Source organism: Alternaria infectoria (genome assembly GCF_024043175.1).
Source record: "Alternaria infectoria strain BMP 0036 chromosome Unknown scaffold_5, whole genome shotgun sequence".
NCBI classification, from domain to species: Eukaryota; Fungi; Ascomycota; class Dothideomycetes; order Pleosporales; family Pleosporaceae; genus Alternaria; species Alternaria infectoria.
The window spans coordinates 1882793-1909198 of record NW_026250694.1 but is presented as its reverse complement, the minus strand read 5'-3'; the positions used below and the strand labels follow the sequence as shown (position 1 = coordinate 1909198).

At 53.2% G+C, this 26406-nt stretch overlaps 7 protein-coding genes across 7 annotated transcripts; 5 read left to right on the top strand and 2 right to left on the bottom strand.

Annotated features, from left to right (window-relative positions):
- Positions 1-1891: 1891 nt before the first annotated feature.
- Positions 1892-2691, top strand: J4E92_004268 (uncharacterized protein; the record flags this gene model as incomplete). The annotated part of the gene is made up of 2 exons (XM_051495658.1): positions 1892-1898; positions 2105-2691. The coding sequence occupies 2 exons, from the start codon at positions 1892-1894 to the stop codon at positions 2689-2691; spliced, it is 594 nt and encodes a 197-aa protein (XP_051354677.1).
- Positions 2692-3263: 572 nt separating this feature from the next.
- Positions 3264-3587, bottom strand: J4E92_004267 (uncharacterized protein; the record flags this gene model as incomplete). Its single annotated transcript, XM_051495657.1, has 2 exons — positions 3264-3502; positions 3584-3587. The coding sequence occupies 2 exons, from the start codon at positions 3585-3587 to the stop codon at positions 3264-3266; spliced, it is 243 nt and encodes an 80-aa protein (XP_051354676.1).
- A 1353-nt stretch (positions 3588-4940) lies between these two features.
- Positions 4941-5829, bottom strand: J4E92_004266 (uncharacterized protein; the record flags this gene model as incomplete). The annotated part of the gene is made up of 2 exons (XM_051495656.1): positions 4941-5656; positions 5823-5829. 2 exons carry the CDS (start codon positions 5827-5829, stop codon positions 4941-4943), a joined length of 723 nt encoding a protein of 240 aa, XP_051354675.1.
- A 2692-nt stretch (positions 5830-8521) lies between these two features.
- On the top strand, positions 8522-9004 carry J4E92_004265 (uncharacterized protein; the record flags this gene model as incomplete). Its single annotated transcript, XM_051495655.1, has 2 exons — positions 8522-8526; positions 8644-9004. 2 exons carry the CDS (start codon positions 8522-8524, stop codon positions 9002-9004), a joined length of 366 nt encoding a protein of 121 aa, XP_051354674.1.
- Positions 9005-12259: 3255 nt separating this feature from the next.
- J4E92_004264 (uncharacterized protein) lies at positions 12260-13327 on the top strand (the record flags this gene model as incomplete). The annotated part of the gene is made up of 1 exon (XM_051495654.1): positions 12260-13327. One exon carries the CDS (start codon positions 12260-12262, stop codon positions 13325-13327), a length of 1068 nt encoding a protein of 355 aa, XP_051354673.1.
- Positions 13328-17199: 3872 nt separating this feature from the next.
- Positions 17200-20625, top strand: J4E92_004263 (uncharacterized protein; the record flags this gene model as incomplete). The annotated part of the gene is made up of 1 exon (XM_051495653.1): positions 17200-20625. One exon carries the CDS (start codon positions 17200-17202, stop codon positions 20623-20625), a length of 3426 nt encoding a protein of 1141 aa, XP_051354672.1.
- A 1844-nt stretch (positions 20626-22469) lies between these two features.
- On the top strand, positions 22470-25053 carry J4E92_004262 (uncharacterized protein; the record flags this gene model as incomplete). The annotated part of the gene is made up of 4 exons (XM_051495652.1): positions 22470-23052; positions 23106-23743; positions 23792-23913; positions 23967-25053. The coding sequence occupies 4 exons, from the start codon at positions 22470-22472 to the stop codon at positions 25051-25053; spliced, it is 2430 nt and encodes an 809-aa protein (XP_051354671.1).
- Between the last annotated feature and the right edge of the window lie 1353 nt (positions 25054-26406).

The window sequence follows — 26406 nt, the reverse complement described above, 5'->3', positions numbered from 1 at the left end:
CAGGTGATGCAGGTCTCAACACAGCCGCCAACCGCACGTCAGCTACCCACCTTCAGAGTTTTCAGGAACGTCCGTCAGTGTGCAGGAATGCACAGTAGCCGGGCACGCGCTCGCCGAGTTCACCGGAGGATCGAAGTCACCTCATCAAAACGAAGATTGACGGACTCTCCTTGAGGCCAGTCAGGATTGATGTTCGCGTGAGCCGCTTGGAGCGCGGCGGTAGTCTACGCACGACCACATCCGGAAATACATCTACAAGGTTATTCATTGGATGCAGATTAACTTTACCCTCTTCGATGTGCATTACTCCGTAGTCTACAGAACTGTCCCGGCTGTGAGCGATTGGGTTTACCAAGTGGCCACCAGATGTTCTTTCTTCGTCGCTCAATGCAGGGACCCAGCATCCGACCGAGCCTTGTATGCATGCAATACCGGGGGTTTCGTCACCCACCCCCTTCAACGTCTGCATCGAGATGGAGTGGGACCCATTTCCTCATATGAGGATAGATGCGTTCAGCGAAAAGTCTAGACTCGCCAATCGGATTGCAGATCGGCTGGGGAAGGAAAAGTATCCCTGTATACGCTAGCTCAGCCACTCACCTCTTACCGAGTCTGAACGGAGTCGCTCTTCAGCGCCGGGAGCAGGGGCATGACTTCCCCGAAAGCTGAAATCTCACTAGCTGCCTAGTCTAAATCGTTCTATCCAAGGCCATTGTGCACTGGTATGACCAGCCGACTTATTCTTGCACGCGACTGCGGCGGTAGAGCTAGTAAAATGGGACCCTCTGACAGTTCCGTCATCACGCACAACATGTTGCCTGGTGTGAGCGGGTACCACTTTCGCCTTCACCTGGGTGCCGGTGCTGGCGTAACCGACTGCTCTGTCATTAGTTGGAAACTTTCTTTTGTACAACCCTCCCGCTTCCTCATCCTACCATTGGTGAAGTCGTTTAGCTACTTCTTCCTCCTTTACTCGAACCAGGTACCAGAGCGATAGTACATACTACACCTGGTGCGACGTGAAACGCCACCAGATCACGTAAACTCACATCTCTACACTTCCTTTTAATTGGCTTCTTAATCGTACATCTTGTCTCACCTGGGCCTCTCTTTCTACCACTCCCATCTTTCCCACGCACTGAGCCTTACACCTCTTCACCACTTCTCATCATCCAAGACGTAGTGAAAGCACTCTTCCAAAGCCATGGACAGACCGCAAGTTTCGATACCACCCGTGAGTAGTACCATCAATATCGCATACAGCTCCAACATACTGACCCCAAACGCTAGGCTGCGAATATCCTTGGTGTAGGTTTCTCTGCTCCACCCACGTTTTTGACTTGAGTCATGATACTGACATACGATCTGGTTCTCTAGACGCTCGGCACTGGTGAGTACCTCCGAACGTTTCGTGGCTAAGGACTATGCTAACTTGAGTAAAGTGTATGCAACCCCACGTCAAGCCCTTGACCCCACGAAGCAAATGCTAACAAAGGTCCGAATCCAGCTGTTGGTGTATACAAATCATCCCACAGTAAGTGTCACACGCATAAGCATTGCACACGACAGTTCGCTGACTGCGTTGAAGAATATGGACCAACTGGCGGCGGAAGAGCACCGAAGGCCTTCCAGGCACCATGCTCATACTCTGGTCAATCTGTGCGACATCCCACATGAACGATCCCGGTTGGCTCAGCTAACCACAAGATGCAGGCGGCGTACCGTTCGGTGTATATGCGATTGTTCAGGTATGCCATCACCCACCTCACAGTCCGTCTCATCTTTTGCTTACGTGTGATTAGAACTTCAACTTCGCACTCAAATTCCAACCTCAAGCTTTCGCCAGTCTTACCCTGATCGCATGGGGCCAAACACTGTACTACCACAACAAATGGAGGGTCTGGACAGCCACTGTTGCGACCATCGCTCTTGCAGCTAGCTTCGGTATCATGGAACTCATCCTCATTCTTACACTGCGCGTAAGTCAACCCCGCAGATCTCCATTTGGTCGAGAGTGACTGACAGTATACCGTACAGGGCCCATACAGCCGCGGTGTCGAATGGCCCATGATGCTAATGGCCATCTCCGCCTCCGTAATCCAAGTCATCGGCCTAATCCCGCCATACTTCGAGCTTGCCAAGCGCAACGGCCGCGTCATCGGCATCGACTTCTGGTTCCTCACCATCGACTACCTCGGCGCCTTCTTCTCGCTCATGGCCGTCGTCGCGCAGCAATGGTTCGATGCTCTCGGCGCCAGTCTATACATTGCTTGCATGGTCCTCGAGACTGGCATCTTTGCAAGCCAAGCGGTGTGGCTATGGCGTGTCAGACATGTGCGCAAGGAAGCTAAGAAGGCGGGCAAGACGTACGACGAATATGTTGCTGAGAATAGCGGCAAGAAGTTGCCGAGGTGTGGGAGTGAGGAGACGTTTGTTGATGTTGAGACGGGGTGCGAGAAGAAGACGACGATTGGAGGTGGAGAGTATGATGCTGGTACGGCTGAGAAGGCGGTCGAGAAACCATCCACGACCCAAGAGGAACGCATCGATGCCACCGAGGCGACTGCGACACCCGCATCGACATCAACAGCCACATTGACGCCCATATTCACCTCGATGACAACAGCACCACCACCCGACACACTCCAGGCTCCCCCAACTGCCGTTCTGAAGAACGACACGTCCGGTTGAACACCTCTTTCCACATCTCCCTTTTCCTTTGGAACTTTTGCACGGCGTTGCACCTACCATTTTCCGACTTCTTCATGTCCTGTACGATACCTCACGATGGCGATCACGGCGTACCATCTTTCCTTTCCTTTCTTTATTTCCATAATCTGGCGACGACGGTTAAAAAGCTCTTCCTGCTCTTCCTCTGGTAGGAGGTCAAAAGCTCGCTTCCTTACAAAAAGTTGAAAACAACTTGGGTGGCTATCTGCTATGGATTTCTGGTGTTAAATGCGGACGGGGTTGGGTCAAACTGCTGACCAGTGTGCGTTGGCATGGCACGGCTTGTATGAGTAGGAGTTTAAAACTAATAATTTGGTTGCTCTGATAGTGCGGACCTTGGTTGAGATGCATTGAAGCCAAGGCTTACAATCGACACGTGATCTGACAATGCGCGATAGTCATACGGGCTAGTAGAAAAGTCTTTGCTGGTGCGGTTTTGGAGTGCCTGTTTATCTGACTACAGTTTACTACTCTCTTTACTACCTCTTCTCCCCCCATCAAATAATAGCAAGGGCGATGATCAACGAAACTTATTACTCATCATCCATCTGAGCCTTGCCTCGCTGTTCCTTATTCTCAGGACCAGGTCGCTTAGTGGACACGGTGCCCTTGAGCTTCGCAGTCTCAGCAACACCCTCACCCTTCTTACTCATCTCGCCCTGCTTGGAAATCTGCGAGCTGTGGTGAGTGTCACCATTAGACAAACCCTCTTGTTTTCCGGACATGTAGTTGAAGCTCCTAGGCTTTCCGCGCGGGTCGGCCTGTGGTGTTACTTAGCAATCAAGAAGTGGAGAAAAAAGGTCACATCTTGTACGAACCGGGTCGGCGACATGTGAAGGTGCAGCCCCGTGACCCATAGCCTTCGGGCCCAACTCTTCATTGGGATCCGGCCTGCCGGCACCGGGTGCGCTGGGATCGCCTTTCATAGTGATCTTGTGGCTGCGCATGTGTTCCTCGTTCTCGCCGGCCATCTTCCCTGGCATGGTTGGATGCGGCTGGAGATTGGCCGCGAGGTTCTGCTTTGACGAGGGACGCAGATCTGAATTTATAGCGAAATAGAGACCGCCGGTGAAGGCCATGGCTACACCTGCGAACTTACTAGAGGATACACGTTACAGGAGGATCGGGATGAGAGTTGTGATGGCATCAAAACGTACAATGTGAAATCGCTGTTCTGCACTTTGGGGATGATGGGCTCGCTGGCATACTGCCTGCTCTGGGCGCCATTCCGCAGCGGATAAGGCCTAGCGCTACGAGAGCATTTCGAGCCCTGTAGAGTAGTGCCTGTAGCAGAGGCGACTCGCGGCTTTGTAAAGCGAAGTAGCGGCATATTGAATCACATAGATGTAGATACTAGGTGCAATGGGTGTGGAGGGATGATTGGTAGTCATCTCCATCTCCCATGATATTTAGACATTCGGTGCTAGGCCAACATCAGGTTCCAAGGTTATCGTCAAAGCGCGCGAGATGATGCGTCATCGATTCAGCGGAGCCATCTCCGGGGTATGAGTGTCGATTTGATGAGTTGGAAAAAGCAGTACGTGCGCCGTGGACTGCATGAGCACGCGTTTCATCAGAGTTGCATGGAAGGATGACGTCTTTGCGGGGTGCGGGCGCGTGTCTGGGGAATTGGAGACTGCGGTTGCGGCTAGCGTGGTGAATACGTCATGGTTCGTTCGCGATGACCCATTAGCGACGAGCTGATTACAACTACTCAAGGTAGATACTATATACACATGGAACGGCTATCCCAGCTGTCAGAACTCACACGTTCAAGTGACATGTGCTGACTAAAGGTAAGGTGTCCAATGAGCGATCTAGGCAGTGAATCACATGAGCGAGCTAAGCAGCTCTGCCACGCGACGCATACGAACACCCTTCATCGACGACAATAAACCATGCACTCGTCTCAAACGTCTCAATATGACGACAGGCCTTTTGATGGCTGCGCATCGAATGCAGGCGGACCTAGAACCATTGCAACAGCGGCTCATTCGTGCGACGCTCAACACACAACCTCACGCCAACAACACGACCACGGTTCTCGTCCACAGCGCGATAATCCCCCAACACTTGCGGAATACCAAGCCTTAACGTGTATCTTCATTCCATATGTTGTAGAGACACTCTTTTGTGCGAAGGTCCCTACGGCTTCTGATCAGCGTCCGATATGAACACAGTAATATCCAACTTCCGCTTGCCGTGGACCGCTATACGAACACCAGGAAGCTAACGGCTGACGCCATGCTAATAGCCCACCAAATACGTCCACCAACCAGATCTTGAAGGCTACGCGAGGCGCTGGGTACTGGCGAGCCTGGCGACGACTCTACCGAGCATATATCCCCGTCAGGATTGGTACTGGCGCTAGCACTTGTATTGAAGAGCAGCTCAACCCATTGGATATCGAACCAGGCCTCTTGCCCGGTCCCCATACGCCCTGAGAAGGTGCCTCCGTTACTCCAAAGGCTCAAGATGATCATGCTCTCTGCATCCGGTACGTTGACTTCCGTGTCGGCCGATTGCGCACCGTTCATGTACCATGCGCTTTTCCCAGGTACCCAGTCCAGTCTGTAGTTGTTCCAGTCCGAAGTGGGTTGGTAGTCCTCCATTGACACATTGAAGGTTGCACCATCAATGGGTGCATCAGTGTCGGGGTCAGTGGTGGGCTGGTTAGAGTAGTGAACTTCGTCAGCCTTGGCCCCAGTCGGTATCTCTATGTCAGACTCATTGGTGTCATCGTGGTACGTGAAGAAAGCCGCAACTGCGCCGCTGGCTCCGTTGATGCGTGCGGACATGCGGATAGAGGCGTAGGTGACATTGTATTCCGCAAAGTCTAGTTCAGCGGCCACCTGGCTTCCATCCGAGAGTCTTGTCGTGTGCAAGGTAAGATAGGTGGAATCCTGCGACGCATCGCTATTCTTGCCTATGAGTGGTTAGATTTCGGTAGATGCAACGACAGCTCCAGCTTACTTATCGATACACGAGATGGTTTATAGTACATGTCAACCGTATCATCCCTTGGCGACGGTCTATACCAGTCTCGCGCATTCCAACCCGAAACCCAGGGAGCAGCTTCGATGATCTTAGACTGGCCATTGTCCGACCTGGTGACCGTGTGACCCTCTCCGTAAGACGAGGCAGAAGCCGCATCGCCATCGATGTCATCATGAAGCTGCCTAAAGTCGTAGAAGCGATGGAAGTCGTACGTTGATGCCGTCGAGCCATTGGTAGAGAACCGAGTACATTCTGCAGCGACCTGGGCGAAGAGAGAAGACGCAGCGAAAATCAAAAGAGCTGAGCTGTAACACATAACAAACATCGAAGGTAAGCGCTTGGGATCACAGTAGAGTAGATCTGCAGTCGTCACGACATGGTAGTCGGACCAGCTTACACTACATACGTGCAGAGGTTGCCCTTTCGTAATCTTGCGGTGTGGATGTCACCTGGATAGGCGCGGGAGCGAGACATTGACAGTAAAGGCGTTTAATCTTTCAAATTCGACTTCTGGCATTCCCTCTAGGGAGCTTCGACGTCAGTGTGCGGTATTGCAGGGCAGTATTGTTGTTCAGGGCCGGCGCATGATAAGACGAGAAGATACGAATGAGGCGTGCAGAGTTTTGTGGCTGGGTCGTGGCGCCCACTTGTCGAGTTCTCATGCGGGTACTAGCCACCTTGTCGCTAGGTACCGTTCTTGAAACATAATATTACGTTTCTGCTGTTAAACATCGCTGCTAGTCGCGAAGGCCAGACGCGTCGATGGGACGCGTCTAACCTTCGAAGGCTTCGCGACGCGTCTGGAAATGAAAAAGCCAGCTAGCACTCATTCGAGCTAGCGCAAACACCGACCACCGGCCATTCTTCGTGCAGTCGTTCACGTCATCATCATCACCACCGCTCGAACGCCAGAAGGCAAAACTTTGTTGTACAATATATCGCGAGATGAGACGCTCGCACTTTCTTAGCGAAGTGATTGGCTCGCTTCTCGGCGCTCTATTACAACCGTTTATCATCGGTCTCGCGCGTTGATGTGCCGACGAATAACCCCGCCACTACTCCAACAAAGATGTGTCTCGGCAGTCATTCTGAGTCCGAAGGGCTGAAGCTTACTTGCAGTCACAATATCAAGCGGCGGCCTTACCTGTCGCACGTCCCAGCTACTACAACTGCAAGATATGCGCATTTTGTCCGTTGTCAGACACACCACCCATCCTGGAATTTGCGCATCACGGGGCTCAAGGCAGCATTGTAGGCATCAACAGCCAGTGTTTCTGTAAACGGATCGGATGTTTCTTACGCGTCCGACCGGTTCGCCGGGCCTAGTCCCCACTTCCCGGTAGATACAAAGCTGTCTAGAAATGGTATTATTCCCCGCGTCGTCTACGTATGTTGGTACCTTATATATATCGTGCATGTCTTTGCGATCTCACGATAGCGCGACAGATAACCCCAACAAACGGAAACATGGCTTCAGAACACCAGGCACCACAGACCTTCACCTTTCACCATGCCGAACTAGGTCCCATGACCGGCATCGTTACGCCCGACAACGTTGTTCAGTTTCGCGCCATACCATACGCTACCATCCCCGCTCGCTTCAAGCAGTCTGTTCTCTCGGATACGCTCGCGGGCAAGAAAGACTTCACGGGACATGGGTATAGTTTGCCTAAATGCTTCCCTGCGAAGAAAAGCTAATGCCCTCAGCTATGCATGCCCTCAGGTCTTCAATATTGACGCGGTTGGCGGCGGTAACTTCCCGGGCGAAGAGTTTCCACACCCAACGGACGAGTTGAAATGTGCTATCCTTCAGGTGAATGTACCGCTTTCGTGCCTTAAGCAGCAGCCACTCTCTTCAAAACTACCTGTATCGGTCTACATCCATGGGGGAGGCTTCGTGCTCGGAAAGATTGACGAGCAACACACCACATCTCTAATGGTCGAGCAATCAATCCTCGATGGCCAACCTATCATCTCCGCGAGCATACAATATCGTTTGGGGGCGCTTGGCTATCTACATACTCCGGAGGCTGGAAATGCAAATCTCGCACTAAACGATCAACGGAATGCGCTTCTCTGGATCCAAAAGTTCATCGAGGGCTTTGGTGGAGACAAGAAGAAGGTTACTGCGTTTGGAGAGTCCGCTGGCTCTATGTCAATTTGCGCTCACATGCTACGCCAACCTCCGTCTTCGGGTCCGCTGTTCCAGAGAGCGATTCTCATGTCTGGCATTATTGGGCCAACGACAGCACCGCTATCACCCGAAAGCGCAAGCGAGACATACAACAGCTTCTTGAAAAGAGTTGGGATTGAAGAAGAAGGCGAGGCAGCTTTGGAGAAATTACGTCAAGTGGACGTACAAAAGATTGTCGAAGAATCCGCCGAGCATCGAGCAGCTGGTAATATGTGGCTTTCGGTTCAAGAGTCAGAATGGTTTGGTGATGAAGCGGGCTCTGTGACATGGGACCGCTTTCCTGAGTTGCTTGGCAAATGCGAGTGGGTCAACGAGATCATTCTGGGAACTACAGGCTTTGAGGTGAGTCGATGCTTCTCAATCATACGTCCAAACCGAGAATCTTACTCAGACATACAGGGCGTCACGTTGATGTCAGCAGTTACTGCTGTCAGCCCGGACGCTTTCCTCAAGGGCATCGCGAAGCAGTTAGGCGAGGAAAGCGCTGGCCTCGTTGAACGAGCTTATGGCATCTCGCCGGGAATGGACAAGAATGTGTTCATAACTGCAGGCGCACGTTGGGTAGGCGACGTCGTTTTTGATGGTGAGACATTCCGCATTATGTTGTGTGCATAGCTGATAGTTGTAGCGCCGACTCACTACTTAGCTCAGTATCTCACCCAGCATACAAATAAGAAGGTCTATCGGTACGTATTCGACGTCCGCAATCCTTTCGCTACCAGTCCCTTCTGGCAGCAAGCGCATCACTGGGTCGACGTGTACTACGTGTTCAAGACGTACCAATTCCGCTACCCGTCACAAAGACTCAAGGACATCTCTACCCAACACGCACGAACTTGGAACAGATTCGCGAATGGAGAACCACCGTGGAAAGAATACAAATATACCGGCAAAGGCGACGAAGTGGTGATGGTGGCAGACGAGAGGGATGGCTGGGTGCAAAGGACGGTTGAAGAACACGAAAAGGTGGTGGACAACAGCTGGCGGAGGTGTGAAGCGTTGGTTGCGAGCTGGGACAGCATGCGCGGGAAGCATTTCTCGCCATTCCAGATCGAGCCAATGAAGGAGAACAAGACGGCCTAGATTAGAGGATAAGGACACCTCATACCAGAAAAAAACCGAACAGGCCTAGAGCCTACATAGACGCTAGGTCACCTATCTTGTAGGTTTTTATGTTGATGTAGGCTGCAGACCCGTTCAGTCTTTTTCTTGATTGACGTGAGGATATCATCCGGTGCTTCTCCATCATTTTGAGTCATATCGCGCTAGGCTGGATTACACTTAGCGGCTTCTTCTTGCGGCGGAAGACCCTCCGAGTCATCTCTTCTATCATCTTTCCAAGTGTACAAGTATCCGCAAGACTGTCCATGCGTCTCATCAAACCTTGCACACCTCAAGATGACTTCTCAACAGTCCTCAACACCGTCTTCGCGGTTCGCCCTCGTCACACCTCGACTCATCATCGTGCCTACGCCATTGGCTATCTCGATACCGTCTTATGTCACTCTTTTCGCGAACCTCCTCGCAGATACGTCATTCTGCGGGATGGGCTTCGGCGACAAGTTTCCCGTAGTGAAGCGCACGCAAGAAGAAATGCATAATTCGATCGCTACACGAGACATTGCGCAGTGCTGGGAGAAGAGAGGATTGGGCACTTTTGCAGTTGGCTGGCGACTGAAAGATCAAGTCAACGATGATATGGGTCGGTCTTTGAAAAATGCGAGCGAAAAAGTCCGGATCATCGATGGGGATGAGATGGATAACGTGTGCGAAATACTCGGCGCCATCGAATGGCTAGGCTATGCAGGCGTCCGGGATGCAATCACAACCTCTCTTCCCCTACGCGACGATTCGGACGATTCACTACCACCGTGGGAAGAGATGGTTGAAATGCTCTACGGTGTTGCGCCGGCATACTGGGGTCAGGGTGTAGCTCGCGAGGCCGCGGAAGCAGTCATGCAGTGGGCGGCGGCGCAGAAGGGTGTAAGGAGGTTCATCGCTGAGACGGAAAAGCCCAATGCGAGAAGTGGAAGAGTGTTGGAGAAGATGGGGTTTAGGAAGAGTGGTACTAATTATTGGAAAAATGAAGATGAGTGGGAGTGGGAGAGGGACGCTAAGAGCCTTGAGTAGGCAGGTTTGTGTTATGTAGGCGCATTCTGGGATGGTAACGAGCTTAGTGCAGCAATTTTGCATCCATTAAGTCCTTTTTGGTGTCTTTAGCTACTGATGAGATGTTGTAAGTATTTAGGCCAGTCCGCTGTGACTTCCAAGGTTGCTCTTAGCAATGCCTTTCTACCCTTTCTCATGCAAAAAGGATGGAAAAATGCTGAGCTCTCGTCGCGCTCCTGTCCGCTTGAGGGAGGCCTTAGCTTTCTTCGCCTTGGGCCACTCATCCACCTCTTTCTCATCTGCCTCATCTAGAGTGACGACTGTTTCTGAAGGCCGGCCGTCGTGGAGATTGGTGACAATCACCTGAACTCGCCGCTCTTGCTGAACCAAAAAGCCCATCATCAACCACTTCCCTAAACTGAAAATCGCGTCCAATCCACACCGAGGATGACTAGTTATAAGATATCTGTCTACGCAGTTAATGCGGACCCGGCACAAGCGCTCACAATTGAGCAGAGGTCGGAGTGCGAATAGGTCTATCAGCGTATCTACAGACCGTAGAGTACGCAGGCCTGTTCGGAAATTAATGCTAAACAGCTCTCGGGTAGGCACAGTCAATTGAATCTCTCGGAGGAAGACGCAGGCAACTGCAAGCTCTACCATGGGGCTTTTTGGAACGAATGACGCCTGAGAGAGGTGAGACACGTCTCCAAGACGAATGACTAGGTTCTTTACCGCCAGCAAACCATCACCATGAGGGATTGCGGTCAATTCGTTGTGAACCCACGAGCCACCGTCGTAGTTTTCGTCACCCGCCTCAAAGTTGAGAAAGATCCACTGCGTGCGCTCAAGCATGTAGACAACGACCTCGCCCTGCAACTGTCCGCATGTGGAGGCTAAAGCAGGGAGCGAACGTGACCAATAGTTGCAATGTCGCGGGTTTGGGAACAAAGTCCTCTCGCTCTTGTTGCAAAGCTTCAAAGAGGTTGGGTAGTGCCATACACAACAATTCCATTCTTGAGAAATATCCCAATCATCCGTGTGAGGGTTGTGCGAATCTGGCCATACAGTTCCATGTTCGAGAAGATAGTAATGGTAAACTATCTTTCGAAGTTCAGCCGGAAGTTGTAAGAAGTGAGGGAAGTATGGTGGCGGCTCATAGGATAGATATCCCGTTACTGCTGCAGCGACGTCCTTAAAAGCCGTCCACTCGATTCGCTCAATGCCGTTCTCATAGTGGAGCCACTCGACGACAGGACCTGAGAACTCCCGAAAAGCAGCCACCTTCTCGTCTGGCCATATATCGAAATCGTTGGTGAAAGCCAAATACTCCGTTGCGACCTCTGCGAGATCACAGAATGCCAGCTGCTCGATCGGTACCAGGCCATTCGTAGTTTGGTGCATATATGTTACCGCGGTCGGGACGTCGCGCGATACAAGGATATTGGTCGTATCTTTGCCCACATAACAGCAACCGTACCAGCAATGATACTGATGCTCGTGAAAATACGGAACCCTGAATGCGTCATACCAGCCTGCCATGTCGAAAAAGACAGCATCGCAAATCGACACATGGCCCTCGTGTTTGTAAAGTAGCTTCAGAGTCTTCAAAACATACAGATGACAGTCCGGTACGAAAGCCTCGAAACTAAATTTGCGGTCGTCTTCGAGGTATGCAACGCACGCTGCCGATATCCTGGTGAACTCTTCCTCTGCAGAGATTTCCGTGTATTGGGTGAAAGCCTCAAAGGCTGTGGCTTCGTCGACAAGGTGCGCGTTCTCGCCGGGCATGTTGACCTGAAGTGCTTGCTTAGTTAAAGCCTCGAGCGTTCTAATCCTCGAGACATACTGGTACTATGGAACCGATGTGATTCGACATTTTGGTGCGTCAAGATCAAGTTCTGTGAGAGTTGGCAGGGACCAATAGGTTGACACACTGCGGCGGTAAGCGTGAACAATGCAGTTAACTTACATGCGCTTAAAAGTATACTTACAGAGACCGTGCGCCAACAGCTTTAGTCTAGGCATCAGGGTGTGGCAGTAGCTCAAGTGAATTTACCTAGGTAAAGGACGTCTGCGGAGATGAAGGTATCACGTGACGTAGGTATGTAATCCTGGCATCTAAGCATGGCGCCAGGCAACCCGCGCGGGGGAATCAAGGCCTCCATGCTACCATCAGTCACCGACTACTCGAAAGTACGAGAGAGGTAGACACTTCGCAACGCGACAATGACTGCGGCCAACCTCATCCCCGAAGTCGCCCGTCATCAAGTAGCATCTTTTCATGAGCCCAAGTTCACCAAATTCCTCCTCCTACCCGCGGAGCTACGTCTCAAGATCTTCGCAGCCTACTTGCACCTAGAGACAGCGCACAATGACTCCACGCTGGCGGATCATGGCCACCTCAGATACCGCAAGCCTTGTTGCGACGTCTTCGAGGCCTATTTGGAGAATGCGCGCAACACCTCGAGTCTAGCAAAGCATCTCCATGTCGACAATTACAACAATCCGTGTTGCACCTGGCGCTGGCCAGAAGACCTCATCATCTGCGATCGAAATGCCGGCGACGAGCTGACGAATGCGACAACCGCGCCTTGGCTTCCTGCTCTCGCCTTTGCGAACAAGCAGCTCCTGAGCGAAGTCACCCTCTTCATGCTCTCAACAACCGGATGGTTCGACTTCAAATACGATGCAAAGAAGCCCTTCAAAATCGCCCGCTGGTTCGCAGACTACCTTTCCACGTTCCCCGCAGTCATCATCGATGGCGTCGCTACCACCCAGGGATTCGCAGCCATCAAGCGCATCAATTTCCCCCACGTAAAGTACAAAGCGCATATCATCCGATTCGAACATAGCATCGACGAGAACCTCGACATCAGCCTAATGCTCAAGTGCACCCAGCTCGACACCATCGCCATGTCATTCCACTGGATCCAGCTCGTCGATAGAGCGTACACACAATACCAGCGACCTCGCGCTCTAGAAGATTTTCTGGATGCCTTCGGATTCAGACCGATGCTTGAACATGGCGGGGTCAAAAGAGTGTATCTTGAAGGTGTGAATCATCTTCAGGGAGGGGAGCGGCGGTTGGCTTGTCTGTATAAGTTTGGCGAGTGGCTTGTCAAGGGGTATAGGAAGCGGGGGAGGGAGGTGGATGTCCATGTCAGTGAGCGACGCCAGCGGTTTAATGGGAGGACAGTGGGGCCGAAGCTTGTTGTGGAGGACAGTGAGGAGGAAGAGGAGGCACCTAAGGTCAACTGGGAGTCTGGGAAGCGCAGAAGTGGGAGAGTCGGTTGAGCATCTCTTGCTTAGACTGCTGGTTGACCTATCGCAGGGTTGGAACCAAATGGATCGGTTGGATCTTCCAGCCCAGTGCAATGCAATCTCTAGCGTGTACGAGGAATAGGTGAGGCTGAACGTCGCAGCAGTTGCGACCAACGGTCTGGACGCATGATAGGCAATAGACAAAGAAAGACCAACATTGCGGGTCATTCTTCGCCGTCCAAGTGAAGTATGCTCCATGGTATTGTAGTGATGGAGTAGCCCAAGCGGTTGAACGAAGCCTCTGCGCGGCGTAACCGACTTGCGATTGGCAGTGGACGACCAACACCGGGGTCGTATCGCGACGAGACAGGATCAAATGATAGCTCATCGACCCAGGCACGGAATTCTGCTCGTCGCCATCGTAGTTCGTCGTCCGCAAATCGATGCGACCTGATCCAGCGATGTTCTCGTCTTCTTTTCGTGTTCTCGTCGTGCGCAAACGCTTCAAACTCGCGACCGGCCGGCTATCCACCACCCCTGACCCAACCTGATTCGACCGCCATTTTCGCCGTGGTACGAGTCTCCGCAAAACCAGCACAACAGCCATTCACACGCGTCACTATGGTAAAATCCACCCGCACGCACACCGCAGGCCGAACGCTATGATCCCACACCGAACACCCACCCTCAGAAATTTCACTCCCAGCCCCCACGATAGGCCCTCCCGGCCAACACCGGCCACACACAGTGGATCTTGTGAAAAATCCTCCTCCCAATACCACCTAGGCATCACGTGTTCCCCTGGCCCATGCCCTCCCCCCTCTGCCTATATAAACCGCCCTCCCTCCGTCCCTCCTTCTGCTCATCATGTCGATCATACTTCATAGAATCATTTCTAATAGTATGCATCCTCTTCTGAGTTACTCTAAGTAGCCACAGAATCTCCACCCTGGTTGATGACTATCAGCCTCGATGTCCCGGAGTGAGGCCTTTTTTTACGGATGCTTCGGCGTGCGTGGCGATGATCTTCAGCCGACTGGTTTGCGACTTCGTGTTGCGCTGGGAGGCAGGACGTTGATGGCAATCTGACAGGTTACCTTTTTTTCATTGATGCGATGGGCTTGTCTCGTCGGTTGAGGAAGAAATTCTCATGTTGTTATCGTGTTGTGGAGGTGTTAGTGGCGGTTGAGGAAGCTGCCTGCTGCATCGCGTCGCGCTTTCCCGTGCCCATCGACGACGTTGACGAGGAAGGCACAAGAGCTCAGAGCAATGCGTGTCACACTCAATACTTCTATGATCGACCGTCTATTGAGCGCTTTCAAGTCTACCATGATTAAATGATAAACTACATTGCTTGCCAGTGTTCGCGCACAGCGAGGCAGCGCCTGTGGCCAGTGTTCGCGTGCGACAAAGTTGCCCTGCCTGCCCAAGTACAACGCCATATATTCGGGGACAATATTACACGAGACTTTCGGCGCGAAGAAAGACATCTGCTATGCTTGCGACGAGAAAGCGCAGTGCTTTTTTCTTTACACTTTACGTGCATGAGACATGCTTCCAGGCAATATTGACGTTCCCATGTCGCATCGCCCGCCGCTGCATTCCAAGGTTGTCTTTAAGGCCACTAACCCGGCCAAACCTGCAAATACATCGCCTATTCTCTACGCGTCACCAACTCCCGCATCATTTAAGCAGGGTGTCACACTATAGATGGCGAGCGTAGCATGATGAATTGTTTTGGAAGGCTAGAGAATGGGGGATTAAGCGACGCAAATGTGTGGGCTCTGAATAGTGGGCGTAGAGAGGCGTCCTTGAACGTAGGCGTCGCGAATAATCGGGTATGTCCTCCTTGACTTTCGGTATCAATTGTTGGGTTCGAAAATGACGAGTAGACTTGTATTTTACTAGTAAATTTATGAGCCTTGGACAGGAGAAAACATAGCTTTTAATTTTTCGGTGACTACAAATGTTGACTCTTAAGACCTATCCCATCCAAACTTTTCCTTCGTGACAACAACTCCGAACTCCAGCCTAAACGCCTGAACCTGCCTCAATCCGCATACTACTTTTTTTTTCAGTTCTCGTGGACTCAGTGCTCAGTCTCCTACTACCGCTGATCTCGCTTTCAATTTTCTCCTACGTACTTCTCGGGCTTTGGCCGCATTCTCCTGTAACTTGCGTTTGGCAATACGTTTTGTCTGCCAATGAGCGCCTTGGCCCTTCCGAGATGATGGACTGAGTGCGATTGTCTCAATCTCTGGGGAAGGAGTGGTACTCCGAGCGATCGCATGGGCTGTCGTGACTGAAGAAGTTGCAGAGTGATTTTCCACTGTTGAAGAAGACATGCGTTCAACGGATGGCCTAACATCATCTCCAACGCCATTGTCAGCGCCACTGCCAATGTAGTTGCTGTCCTTGTTGCCTCCGTGTACGTTCTGGTCTGGAAAGGAAGCCTCGAACTCGTCGCTCGACAGCAAGCCAACAGATCCCGGAGGCGACGGACTTGTGTCCCGCTCCACGGCGTTACGGATCAGGACTTCCTGGCGGAGACATGACGGCGCTTTCTTTGCTTGACGAAATTGCGAAGGGTATGTAGGCCTCATGGGCAATTTTTGAGCTAGATGCGCTGGAGCGTTATCATCGCCCGAACTCCCCGACGCAGTGTCGTGAGTCGATAGAACGTATTGCCGAGTGCGTTTTAAAGTATGCTGTTCTGCCATCAGACTAGCGATCGCGACATCGAGACCATCGATTTTGGTGTCCAGGCCCAACAGTATGGCTTGTCGTTCGGTGTGGTGAATTTTGTTCGGCTTCTGTTGCTGACCCATCTTGAGGGGCCTAAGGCAACAGCGGATCTGGTATATCTCTTTTGCTGACGACCCGGTAAGTTGATATGAAAGATGGATGCAGCTTATGAGGTGTGCGATGAGAAGTAAAGGACAATGATGCCGATGTCGTTTTGAGTGTGAGTGAAAGCAAGAACTGCAGTAGGATAATTGAGAAGATGCTAAAAGCTATACATTCCAGGTTTGATGAGTGGGCTCATGGAAGAGATAGGTAATGAAGTGAGAGGAGGTGAAGAGTTCAGTGAGAGAATACTGTACGAATATAGAGAGCGAGCAGCAATGATGATAGTATTGGGTCAGATCCGGAATGCGCAGTGCCCTTCGAGGCTATGCTATTGACAAATCACATGTGATGAAAGAGCTCCATGTTCGGATGTATTATAACGGCGCAAGCAACAGAAACCGGAGCAAGTTCATCGGCTCATAACTGACCGGGGAAATAAATCTGCGTCTTCATTGACCTTCGCGTGCTTGAAACAGGCCGTCTATCGTCATGCTGGAAACCACCCTGCTACGAACCGGCTGCGGGAATACAGTACGACTGCTGCGGCTGTGGTAGGAACATGAGAGAAGGTGCTAGCGATGTGATAGTAGCCATGAACCGAGTCTGTTTCGGGATGCGTGTCTCACATGGGACGAGAGGGTGAGCGGGGAGTGGGGAGAACCGCTGGGTATCAGTGAACCGGGGTCATAGATAGCCTAGCCTGGTTTGGCTAGCCAGGGACCGGAAACATCTGTCGCGCAGCGCGACACGTCAATTTTTTGGAGTTATCGACACAGTTCGCGACCGCAAAAGGCTATCACGACGCCAATGCTCGAATCCAGCCCTGGGTATGCCATCTTCAGCGACCTGAGGAGAAGGATGGGTACTTCCTCTTCTCAGCCCGTTCCTTCCCCCAAACGCGAGGCGGCGACGGTAGCTTCCCCCGCCACGGCGCGCAGGTCCCACTTTAGTGAGTAGACGGCCTCGACGCGTTTTAATGGGCACTTTTTCGCTCCATCAACCTCCACCTTCCCGCGCAGAGCCACGACTAACGCATTGGAGTGGCAGACCCAGACATGGATGACGTCGCCGCGTCAGAGCAGCTCATGAGCGAAAAGGGCACGCGCATCGGCGCCGCCGGCTCCATTGGCACCCTCTCCCAGGTCGACGGCAGCCAGGACGCCTCTCCCCTCATCCAGAAGAAGCGCAAGCGGAACAGCGCACTCGGCCTGACGAAGAAGAGTGTCGCGACTTCTCCAAGCAAAGGCATGCTGGTCCAGGACGACGTTCCGGCGTCATCTCCTTTTCCCTTTCCCGCGACGCAGCCGGAGCCCGAATCGCCTGCTGCCAATGCTTTCACCCACTCGACAGCAGTCGAGGTACCCGACTCTCAAATTCCCGGACGACCCGCGCAACCGACTGCCTCTTCGCCCATGTCCAGCCACGTTATTCCGTCCAGCGCAACCAAAGGCAAACGCACATACAAGCAGAGCAAGCAGTCGAAGCGCGATCGAGCTATCAGCGACGCTATGCAAGACGCAGACATGGACCAGGACGGAGACACAACCATGATCGCCGACGAAGTAGCCTCGCCGTCGCATACGGCATCGAAACACAAGCGCGCCCAAGAAGCGGACGCGCCGGAGTCGAACGATGCACATACACGCAAAGCTGCTGCAAGGGACGCTGACGGAACACCCTCATCGGCTAAGCGGAGGAAGATTGGTACGCCCAAGTCGCTGACTACACTTCGAGACCTTATTGGAGGCGGGGATGACGAGGACGCCGAGCAACCACGGACCGTCCAGAAGTCGAAACTAAAACGAATCAAGAAGCCGCAAACCCCCATCGCGAAAACCAGAAACCTCTACGAGATTCCCGACGACGATCCGCGTCCCACGAACGGAGAGGCGAGCAACACGCAGACATCTACCCCCAAGCCGCGTCTCAGTTTGAAGAAAGCAAAGAAGAACAAGGACATTATCGACAACAGGCCTACTCCGGTTCGCACGCCTGCTCAGCCGTCGGGCGAAGAGGAAGACGAGGACAGCATCATGCGAGAGCCCGTCTCCAGTGATGAGGCAGACGTTGCTCCACCGTCCGGTGATGATCACAGCGACTTCAAAGAGAAGAAGAAGACAAAGAAGAGGCGGTCATCTGCGAGGAAAGCAAAACCAAGGCGGGAGAGCGGCAGATACAGCTTTACCTGGAAAGATCCCCCATCTGGCACCGCGGCAGAAAGAGCATTGAATACCGAGCACGACCTACAACACCCTCCTGATCTACGAAGCTCCGGTGACTTCACCGCAGACGAGGAAGAGCTCATCCGTCGAGCTATCGTAGACTACCAACAGAGGAAAGGCTTGGAGGTGTCTGAGCTTGTGGACATCATACAATGGAATCCGACTGACCCCAGCTTCAACACTGGCGATGGAACTATATCGTCCAAGAGCGAGTGGTCGCCACAGGACGTCGAGGACGCGCGTGAAAGCGCGGAATTCTGGGACGACATCAAGCACCTCCGCACAGAACGCTCGCACGACAGGCTGAGAAGACATATCCGTCAGACATACCATCAGTTCAAGAGGGGAGTATGGACAGAAGAGGAAGACAAACGGCTGAAACAGTTCTACGGGATGCACCCCAACAAGTGGAAGGTCATTTCGGTAGGCATGGGGGATCGCTCCATGCACGACTGTCAAAACAGGTGGCGTGACTACTTGCAATATGGTGACAAGCTCAAGTCTTCGCGCTGGGACGAAGAAGAGGAGGAGCTTTTCATCCGCGCCGTCACAACGGTCGCTCAACGAGACGAAGACCACCGCGCCGAAGAAGGATTACCGCCCATTGACGAATACACGATCAAAGACATCAACTGGCAGCAGGTCAGCCGCGAGATGGACAACACCCGAAGCCGGATCCAGGTCGTACAGAAGTGGAGGAATCTACAGAAGCGCGAATCTCCCCCAGAGATCGAGGTCGAACGCAAGCCGAGGAGGGAGAAGCCTGCTGCTTCCAAATCTGCGATCCCCGAGCCTACTCCCAAGAAGCGCGGGCGGCCAAAGGGAGAGGCTGGCGCAACACCCAAACCCAATCCTCGCTCTGCCAAGTCACAGGATGTTATCGACAACTCGGATGATGAAGAAGCCCAGGCCTTGCCGCCGCCCAAGAAGGCTAAACGGTCAAGGAAGAGCGAAGGGTCGGAAGTGAAGAAGCCCAAGAAGTTCCGCACGGCCGAGACCGACGAGATTGTTGACAACTCTGACGAAGAACACCAACCCAACAAAGAAGCGGACAGCCCACCGAAGAAGAAGAAACGCAGAAAGTCAAAAAAGAACGAGGCCGCAGAAGTCGACAACGAAGAGGAGTCTCGCCCGACCAAGAAAGGTGATGTCATCGAGAACTCAGATGAAGAGATGGTTGACGCCGATCAGCCATCGACGGTTTCGCCACCGAAGAAGAAGCGTGGACGACCACGGAAAAGCGAGGGTACCGAAGCCAACGAGGATCAAACGTCCCGCCCGACTGAGTCAGGAGATGTCATTGCGCACTCGGATGAGGGTGCCGGTGTCGACCAGCAAGCCGCGACTTCGTCGCCGTCCAAGAAGCGCGGACGCCCCCGGAAGAGCGATACTCTGGAATCGAACGAACCGAAGAAGCATACTCAGCTCGAAGTTTCCGAGGAGTCAGTAGCGGATCTGGAGCTTGCAAATGACGACCAGTCCGAGCATGTTGAGGGCGACGACAAAGTCGTGGAGGAAACCCAGCCAGTTGTGCAGGAAACCCAAATAGATCCAGCTCTGATCGATCCGGCCCTGATAGATCCAGCTCTGGACTTGGACCGCGCCCAATCACCGCCAACTGGTGACGACGCCGAGCAGGAGATTGAGGAACCATCCGACGAAGACGAACCATTCAGCACCGCACCGATCATCTCCCCAGAGCAACCGCAAATAGACGGCAACGACGAAGTACAAGAGCAGAGTGAGAACTCAATTGAGGACGACGACCCAATCGAAGACGACGAAGACCAACGCAGCGTTGCGTCGAGCAGCTCATCACAAGATTCGGACGACGACCAGTCCGAGCAGGACAGCAAAGTCTCAGCACCGACGGAGAACGATGAGCTTCCGGTTGAGGAGGCCCAGGCTGGTGTCATGTCGACTGAACAAGATGGCCCGAAACAGACTTTATCCACTGGCGAAAAGATGCAATGGGGCGACAAGTACGACTTGATCGCGAGCTTGCAAAACCATCGCGATGATCGTGAAGAAGATGGAGATTTCAATTGGGACAAGATCGCAGAAGAAGTGGCAGAAGAGCGCAAGTACATTTGGACTCCGCAAGTACTGCAGACCGCATTGGACCAGCTGATCCAGCTTCTCCGCGACAATTGCAAAGAAGTGGACGAGGATGATTTGGACGGGACGGTGGATGACATTATGGATTTCATCTCCTCGGAACATGGAGAACAGATTGACGAGTACTACGACCTTTCATAGGAAATGAATTGATACGCTGGGTCTTGTCGCAATCAGGCGCTTCAAGCGGCAGTAGTGCATTGGACATCCTTGGAGTAACGCATTTGTCGCGTGTACATAGTATATAAAAACCATATACACCATCACGTAGTGCAGCATAGCATAATATCTAGCGTTCCATCCATCCATATGTACCTCGTATCCTCCTCCATCGTGACCTCTCTCACAAGTGACTAAACGGAGCCAACAAAGCCCCTAAGCCCCTTCGCCACATCGCGCTCGGCTGCCACCCGAGATCTCACTTTGCCCCCATTGTTACCCACACGAAATCTACTTCGCGTGTGCGTAGCGCATTCTGGTCAAGGTTGTGCCTAGCGAGCATCGAACAACGCAAGGCGAAGTAAACGTTGTGTCGACACATCCGGCGTTTACGGAGCCGCACAGCCACGCTCAACGCCTCAACATAGTTACATTACACTGGGAGGCACGGTAAAGAAGACAACACATTCCACCGCTGTGGCAGGTGGTACAAGGTGTGAAGAGAACCTAAAATAGAATTACACACAAAAGTTTTAAGGGTCACGAAACGTGGATCCACAGCCGCATGCAGGTGTAGAAAGGACGAGGCTGTGGATGGTGTGAGCACAAAGGCTAACGCACGCTGCACGAGCTATTGAAATCTCCGGGACCTATACGGCGTATGGTAAAGGGACTAATCGTGTTAGAGGTGTTAGCAGGGTCTGAGTACGATGGAATGTGTGGGAGGGTGCTGGGATAGACGCGGTTGGAGGGTCGTGTGTGGGTGGTGTGATCTATTGGGTTGGGTTGGCGGTGGGCGCGGGGCAAACTTCGTCCGAGTGGTGAAGATGCGATGGATATCTGGTCAACACAACGAGTTCTCAAGGGAAAAGAGGATGCATCGTGAAGTGCAATAGGCAAACTCCCTCGAACACATCACAACACAAGCCTACATGGTGACACCTCCAGCCTCGTGCAGGCTGACAAACGCGAAAGGGCAGTTCCCTGCTCGAGTACCCACCTGTCTTGGCTTATGTCAGGTGGTCCCTGCCACGACCAAAGGCGGCCGGGGCTTGCAACGTTGCGAGGCCAATGGCGCGATTTCTGATCATTCCCCTAACCGGCACCCTCCATGACGTTGGCTTGTCTATCCGCGGCCAGTCAACGGCTTTGGCGCGAAGGCGAGGCGACGAAACGGACAGGATGGCCTCGCTTTCAGCGCTCCGAGGTAGGGTCGGATGGCTGCTGGCGGAGGAGGATGGAGGATTAGGGTTCGTACAGCTGCACTCCACATTTGGGTGCCCGTATTTCCCCCCCTTCTATCTTACTGTACCCAGTGTAATCCTTCACTCACTCGCGGTTGTGTCTGTTATTGTCGTTGTTCTAGCCGTTGCGTTACTCTCGGTTGCGCGTCCCTCGTTTTGCATCTGCATCCGCATCGCCCGGTCGCTTCTGCTGCAGTGACATCCATTCGCTCCACCTAGCTGATTGTCATTCCGGCTGTTTGTGCCACACGCAAATCAGCGTCCTCCGCAGCCTACGCCTCCTCACCAGGGCCCTTGCCACCCGCTCACCCTCGAACGTGCATCCTGCGTACCGGCACATATAGTATCCGGCTGTTAACCCGTCCTCCCTCGTCGCTCGTCGAATAGAACCGGGTCAAGGGTGCCGACCTTGTTCCTGAACTGCGACGTCATTTTGACCATTTACCCGCTGGCTTCCTTCCACCTGACGAGACCCGAGGAACCCTTTGCGAACACGACTCGTTTACGTTTGACGGCCCTTTTTTTACCCCACGACGTGCACGCGACCAGCTGGGCGCACGTGTTTGGTACCGATAATAAGCAATGGAGCAAGTTCGACCACAACCCGCGACAAAACCCGAGGGTCGCCGCATGTCGATATTCACGGAGGTGGGACTGGTGGATGAGAATAAGATGATGGAGGAGAGGAGCCCGGTGCCGACACATGGAGAGAGTTTGAGGAGGTTAAGACCCGCGAAGATGCTGAGGTTTAGGAGCCGGAACGATATCTTCAGCGCGGACGGAGAGAGGCTGGCTGACGACGAAGACGATTGGGAGTCGGTTTGCGACGAAGACGAGGCGAACGAGAATGGGTCGCGCATGACCGCCACATCGCAATCCTTTCTTCCGACGAAGCTCTATCGATTCGGCCTCCTCAGTGTCCTACTAGCATTGATGCTACCGATCATCCAACTCAATCCCCTCAAACACGTCGGCGTACGGGGTGGCGCGATCCCGGCGAACTTGATCCAGGCCAATGCCGAACGCTCGATGCTCGTCAGACGAGAAGACAGTCCGACCGACGCGTGTAGACGGTGGAGCGGACAAAGCGCCATCGTCAACGGAACATTGTACATGTACGGATTCCGCAGGACTACCGACGGCCAACAGAAAGAGGATACATGGAGTACGTTACAAGAGGCAGCTCAATCCTGCGCATTCAATGCTAATACGATACAGACAACGATTTCCTCACCCTCGATCTCACCGAATCCTGGCAAGTCGCCTCTCCCGCTCTGACCGGTCTCCCCAAGCCCACAGGCCCACCGGCTGTTTCGCTCGGTCAGCTCTGGGCATCGCACGATTCGCTATGGCTGTACGGTGGCCAGTTCTCCGACAGCCCACAGGCCGACCCTTCAAACAACTCAGTCTGGGAATACAACATTGGTGGCAAGCAATGGATTGAACACGCCGACCCAAAGACCTCGGCTGGTGGAGAAGAGGCGGAGGACGCTGGTCAGTCTGTACAACGCGTCGCTGAAGGTGCGGGTCTTACTGTTCCTACGCTGGGCAGGGGCTTCTACTTCGCTGGCCATTTGGACTTCCTTACGACGGAAGGCTGGAGCATTCAGACCCCGCGACTGTATCTGAAGAGCTTGCTGGAGTTTACGTTCCCGGGTCAGAGCAACAATGCTGTGGAGTCGCTGGGAGATGGCAAGACCGCTGGCTCGGACGGTGTCTGGCGCAACATCACGTATGGCGGATTACAGAACACCGCGTCTTTCCCTGAACGCGCTGATAGTTCGCTCGTCTACGTCCCTGGATTTGGAAAAGAAGGTCTCTTGATTGGATTGACTGGTGGTGACAATGCTACTTTCGTAAGTTTGACATGAAGGGATGTGAGAGCGACTGCTAACAGAACGTAGACCCAGATGAATACTATCGACGTTTACGACATTGAGACATCGACATGGTACAAACAGAGTACTTCTGGCAAGACGCCGAAGTACCGAGTCAACCCATGTACAGTTGTAGGAGCTGCTGCAGAGTGAGTACTCCCTACTCTCATTACCACTCGCAATCCTTACTAACAATGTCCAGCGGCTCATCGTACAACATCTACATGTTCGCCGGTCAAGATCTCAATGACCCTGGCAAGCTTGACACCCAAACGCAGCGCGACGACATGTGGATCCTCTCCGTTCCCTCGTTCTCCTGGATCGAGGTCGAACAAGGCACCGACAAAGCCAGCATACCTCCCCCACGTGCCGGCCATCTATGCCAAGTCTGGGACCACCAGATGATCGTCCTAGGAGGCTACAACACCGACCTCGGCTGCGACGCGCCCGGCATCTACGTCTTCAATATGAGCAGCCTAGGCTGGAGCGACCAGTTCACCGCCGTAACAGGCAAAAACGCACTCCAAGGCTACAACGCTAAAGACAAAGGCAGCACCGGCAACCCCCTCGCCCAACAGATCAACCAACGCGGTTTCGGCGTCGAAGCCGGCATCGAAGGCTCCTACGGCTACGCCGTCCCCGAAGCCGTGCAAAGCGTAATCGGCGGCGCAGCAACCGGCGGCGCCACCCTCACCGCCCCCGTCCAAACACCCACCCAAGGCCCCCTCGCAACCGGCAAACCCCAGACCTACACCATGACGGGCCCCGACGGCGCAACCATCACGAACGTCGTAAACGGAAACCCACAGGGTGCCTCATCCGGCGACAGCGGCCCCAACATCGCCGCCATCATCGCCGGCGTAATCGCAGGCGTCTTCTTCATCATCGCCGCTTACTTCGCCTTCTGCGCCTGGATCTACCGCCGCCAAGTCCAGATCTGGAAGTCGCATGCTGCGGCTGTGCAGACGCGTGCGAATGCGGAGAAACAGGGTACTTTTACTAGTAGCTCTGGTAAGAACAGCAGTGAGCGGCCGCCGGGTACGCTGGGTGGTAGTAGCCATGGGGGTGTTGCGGCGGGTAGCTTTGATATTACGAGGAGAGGGAGCGATGCGGTGCCCATGCCTTCGACGGCGTATGGAGGGCCTGGAGAGGGGGATCGGTGGGGCAGGAGGAATAGTGAGGGGAGTGTTGTGGATGGGTTGTTGGATGGCCAAGAGCCGAGCTTTTGGGGCGCGAGGGGTGTGTTGTTGAATCCGAGGAGGAGTTTGAGGGTTATTAATAGGGATTGAGATTGATATCTCACCATGGTCGACGCAGAGATGTTCTGGCTGCGGTTGTTTTTCTTTCTATTTTTTACGATTCCCCCAACTAACAATATTCAAGTAAACATTTGGTTATATAATTATGCGATAGGGCAGAGATACATGGCTGATTGGGATAGTAATGATGAATCTGAGATAATGATCAAAGTAACAACAAGCATCTCTTCTTCAGCCCTCCCTCCAGCTAACCGGAGTAAAGTAACCAACGAAAAGAAATAGAACCCACACATCCACACACGTCGAGGATCCCACCGCTCCCCCAACCGCCCCCGTCAAGGAAAGCCCCACCCCCATCAAGGTTGTCTCGGAATCAGCCTCGGTGCCCAGCAAAGCCGTCCACTTGAACGAAGGAGCTGGTTTCTATTGCGTTGCAGGGAGCCCACAACACAAGAGAACCGAACTCCTTCGTTTAAGTAGACGGCTTTGCTGGGTCGAAAACCTCCGGCGAGGTCTACCAAGTAGGTATGCTGGTCTGCATGCAGACTAGGTGGGTGGGGGAGGTGGAGGGGAGGTGGTGGAGGTTATGTCTATCGCTTGAGGGGGGTAAGGGGTCCGAAGTATCGACAGTGGTGGAGTGCGCAGTAAGAAGCTGGCGAGACATGTTTCTGCGCAATCAGTCCATAGTTTGCTGATACTGTAGTCAACTCAGTCTGCATCGCCAAACAATCCCTTCTTCAGCACCCCAGACAAGCCGCGGAAGCCAATGAAAAGAACCCATATATCCACGCACGTTGGGGGTCCCACCACTCCCCCAACCGCTCCCGTTAAGAAGCCCCCCCCTCGAAACCAGACTCCCACACGCTCGTCTGACAGACGATCTGCATCACCGTTGGAAAGCTACGCCGGCCGGTCGTAAACTTTCCTGGTGACACGTGATAATCTGTCGGATCAAACGCGTCGAGAGTTCCGTCTCGAGGGACTGGTCTGTTGCAGACGCCAGTTTGAAGAGGGGAGGAGAGGGAGTGGGTGGGGGAGGAGGAATATATAGGTGGGAGGAGAGGGGAAGGGGGGTGGGGCTGTTGCCTAATGTGTTTACAGTGAAGGCGGTGGCGGGAGGCGCTGATGCCTAGTTTATGTACAGTAAAGTTGGTGGGGTAAAGGCGCTGGAATGTTGGGATAGTGAAAGGTTGAACGCAGCTTTTGACTGGATTTGTCTTGCTTTCTAAGTGCGTGCGCGTCTCAGCCTACGTGACCAAAACCTAGACTATTGTAGTGATACGATCTCTTCTTCAGCCCCCCAGACAAGCCGAGTCAAAGCCAACGAAAAGACATACATACGTCGAGGGTCCCTCCGCTTCCCCAACCGCTCCCGTTAAGAAG